This window comes from Ictalurus furcatus, chromosome 5 (assembly GCF_023375685.1).
Source record: "Ictalurus furcatus strain D&B chromosome 5, Billie_1.0, whole genome shotgun sequence".
In the NCBI taxonomy this organism is placed as follows: domain Eukaryota; kingdom Metazoa; phylum Chordata; class Actinopteri; order Siluriformes; family Ictaluridae; genus Ictalurus; species Ictalurus furcatus.
In genome coordinates, this window is record NC_071259.1 from 1,467,792 (window position 1) to 1,471,802 (window position 4,011).

The 4,011-nt window shown below is 45.2% G+C and overlaps 1 protein-coding gene across 1 annotated transcript in view; it reads right to left on the reverse strand.

Moving 5' to 3' along the window:
* The window catches only part of LOC128607336 (transmembrane protein 132D-like), a 56,905-nt gene extending 53,217 nt beyond the window's left edge, over window positions 1–3,688 (reverse strand). Inside the window, exon 1 of the mRNA XM_053624077.1 lies at window positions 3,583–3,688. Coding sequence (XP_053480052.1) covers window positions 3,583–3,674 — 92 coding nt within the window. The 5' untranslated portion in view covers window positions 3,675–3,688. The remainder of the gene's footprint in view (window positions 1–3,582) is intronic.
* Between the last annotated feature and the right edge of the window lie 323 nt (window positions 3,689–4,011).

Sequence of the window (4,011 nt, forward strand, 5' to 3'; positions counted from 1 at the left end):
ATGTTTCACAACAATAAGGTTGTGAAGATCTTGGGAGAGCTCTTTGCTTTTACCATCATGAGATGTTTCTTGTGTGACGCCTTGGTAACGAAAAGCCTTTTTATAGACCATTAATTTACTCACCCAGCTGATATTCATCTGCACAGATAGTGGGTGTAATTACTTACGGATTTCAGCTGGTTCCTTGCCTTGGAGAACTGCTTTTCCTTAACGTATTCAGTACTTTTTTCCCGTGTCATTCCACTTTATCACACATAACTTCATTTACAGACTTTAATGCTGTGAATTCTTTATATTTCCAGATTTCTCGAGTTAATCCTGACGTCTGGTGAAAATTCCACGTGAATAACCTCACTGGAAATATATTTATATTGACGCATTCAATACTTATTTCACCCACTGTATATACATATAGATAGTATTTGTAGATAATCCCCGCCCCCCACTCACTTTCCCCTTCATCTTTTTATGTATGTATTTGTATTGCACAGCTGGAGAGTATCTGAGCCTCACAACGAGCATTTCAATGTACCGCTCCTGACATTTAATGCGCATGACAAATAACCTTGAAACCTGAACCTTAATCTTCATAACATTAATAAGTAAGTATGAGACGCGGTTGGAATTAAACAGGCTGAGCGTGTGGAGCAGAAATTACTCACTAACTCTACAAACAAATAAAAAAATGGCAGCAAAGGTGTCGAAAAGCTTGTTTTTCACTTTATTCATTTAAAAACGGCGCTCGTTCCTGCGGAGGCCGTCCTGCGACGCCTCAGTGTCATGTCGTAGTAGACGATCACGGACATACGGCACAGAGTTTAGTGCTACGTGCACGAGCGTCGTATTTTTCCCTTTCATGTCGCTTCCTTTGTGCCGTGATGACCGGAAACAGCTCAGAGATGTTAACAATTACCGGCGCCGCTAATCTCCTGCTTTCTGTGTGCTTTTTCTCCCGATCCCGGCCTGCTGCAGTGCGCGTGGGCGTCACTTCTCAGGGGAAAGAAAAACCCTTTCTTACGATCCTCAAGCCACAAAGGGTGTGTTATAGATTGGGAAATCAGACACGTGATATAATCGTCTGTACGCGGATGTGTCGGGAAACGTGCCCAGTGTAGCCCTGAGGCCTTTGAACGCTAGGTTTGTGTATTCGATCTGCCTGGTTGTGGCGCTGCGGTGGATTACGCTCGACGATAAGACGCTGATTTGGGTCGACGTGCGTAATCGTATAAGCGTTCTCCGGCGACGAGCTCGTCTCGAGTTCGAGTGCGTACGCTACGCGTTTCATTAAGCGCCCTTTAATTACCCGCAATGTTTACGATTTTCTCACGTTATGTTATTGAACGGTGCGAGTTTCTGAGATGTGATGAAAATGTCAGAAAGCTGTTCTCTGTACCGCCGGCCATGTTTTTTTTTTTTTTTTTAATTTTTCCACCCTGCCTAATAAAATAGAAGCATTTGGGTGAAATTTAATAAGGCAGGGATCCAGACGAAGCTCTTTTCCTGGTGAATAAGCGCGCGCGCGTGCTGCTCGGCGAGATGTTTACTTGTGTACGTATCTGCTCTCGTAAGCCGAGCCGCCTTATGGTGCCGGACTTAATCTTTCCAGTTTAGCGAGCTCCGACAATCTGCTCCTAATGCGTAAAATTACACCTGTCAGAGCCGAAGCCCAGTTCATTAACGCTACTTCCTGACCCGTGCAAATGTGCGATTAAGAGCACGATGGAACACAAAGAGCACGGCTCTGCACTTAATTACTGAGAGAGAGAGAGAGAGAGAGAGAGAGAGGGAGAGAGGGAGAGAGAGAGAGAGAGTGGTGCCTTATGTGTGAGATTAATAGCAGTCTGTAAACACTGATAGGAAGTGGCCAGAGCTATTTCAAAGCATAAGTGCGGTGGAAATTTCATCTTCTTCGAAATAGGACGGCAGATATTTAGCGGCCAGGAAACTTAATAAAACTTCTAATCGTTTGTGATGTATTACACTGCACTTTTTTATTTATCCCCCCCCCCCCCCCACTTTGCTGATTTAATTAAACGTCTATAATGTGAAATATTCGCGGCAATCCGATCCCGTTCCGAATCGCCGCTAAGAAGAAGAAAATAAAAAAAATTGAACCAAGAAACCGAACGCACGTTCGCCGATGATAAACGTCTTCCGGACGACATGGAAAACCGAAAAAAATCCCCGAAAGCTAAAATATCTCGGACGTAGTCGGATTTCTCGGCCGTAGCCTGATTAGATCGACGTGAGATAATTAAACCTATCTCTTTGATGATTTTTCTTCTTTCTGGACCGAGAATATCTGAACATAGAACACGACTGTGAGTGAAAATGTCTGGAAGTACTGCAAGTTGAATCCTCTGAGATTTGTTGGCAAACCCGGATAATATCTTCGACGTGCGCCGCTACGTCGTAGCTGCGTTAGAAGATCCGAACAGAAAAAGCGTCCGTTTTTGCGTACTCTGTATCGACGCGCTTCACTAGCTGACCTGCTCGCTATATCTTATTATATCACGTCAGAGAACGGGTTTTTTTAGAAACCTCGCCTGATGTATCAGAAAGCTGGTACGATGGCTTTCAAACGGTCATTGTGAACAATTTTCCACCGTTTCTTGGCCAAGAATGTTTGATCACCAAACCGCTTTTATCATTAAAAATGAGAGAATCGTATTCTCCAGGGACCACGGGGGTTCTCCACTTCACGGGGGTTCTTCACGGGGGTTCTTCGTAACACCGCGTCGTGCACGCGGAAAGATTACAAAGGCTGCCAAAGCTCATTTAGTCGTATTTTTATTTCTTTCTTTCTTTTTAAACCAGTAATTATCACACAGAAAATCCATCTGGACCGGTGTAATTACACGCTTTAAAAGAGAATAAATAATAACGTTCGCCGTCTGCAACCCAAAAAAAATCTTTATCTCAGACGTGGTAGTTTCTGGATCTTTCCGGATCTTCGCGGGCGTTTATAAGCCAACCGAATTGACTCCGCGGATTGACGCGTGAAGTCGACATTAGCATGGATCGAGACTTCTTTTCGACTCAATCGTATTTCAGACCGCCGCAACGAAGAGCGTTCCTGACCTACAACAGGGAAAGGGCAAACGGTGCGAGGCGGCGGAAAAGCAGGAGAATTTTAACTCGCTGCTTTCATTTGAGGCGGCCGGGATCCGTGACCTGCGTTGGACTTTTGCTCGGTCTTGAAGAAAAAGCCAAGCCGTGTTTTTTCTCTCTTTTTTTTTCCCTGCTGAATCTCATCCGTGAATGAAAGCCTGGTCAGAGGTGTTCGAGAGCGGGAAGTAACCTATGAGCGATTTGGAAACGATCCAGATTTTAACTCCGGCTGCTGATTTCGTTACCGTCTCCCGAGTCTAGCGTTATAGATTCTTCCTGCAAAATACATCCGTATGAGCGGTATTGACGGGAATAAAGCTCCAAGACGCTTTCCTAGCTCGGATATCGGAATCGTTTGGTAAAGGATGGGATTAGTACCTCCGTTTGGGTTCAGATTTACAAGTTCATTCACTGTAATACCGCCACAGACTCGGAGATTAGAAAAAAAACCATTTCAGTGAGAGTTCTGACCTCTGCGCGTAGCTGGACTCTTTCTTGCGACAGTGCAGGGTGACGACCCGGTGACCTTCGACCCTGACGTCCTGACTGATCATCCACAGCATGGGGTTGCAGGGTCGCGCCCCCAAGAATGTCACGCCGTCTTTGAGCTTCACCCTGCGAGGGGGAGGAAGGAAAGCGTTAGCATACGCTGCGTACCGAAACTGGAAATAAGGGCCAATATTCCCAAAAGAGGCTTCGTGAGTAACTAGTACTCCATTTTCCCCCTCAATCAAAAAAACATCCTCGGTGCCCGTGAGGCCGTATGTGCGCGTCTGTGTGTATTACCCACAATGCACTGAACTTATGGTGGTAAGATGGATATCTGTGATTGGTGAGTCGATTCACAGACGTACCATTGAAATGACTGATATGATGTTAGTACTGTTTAACACTTGCATT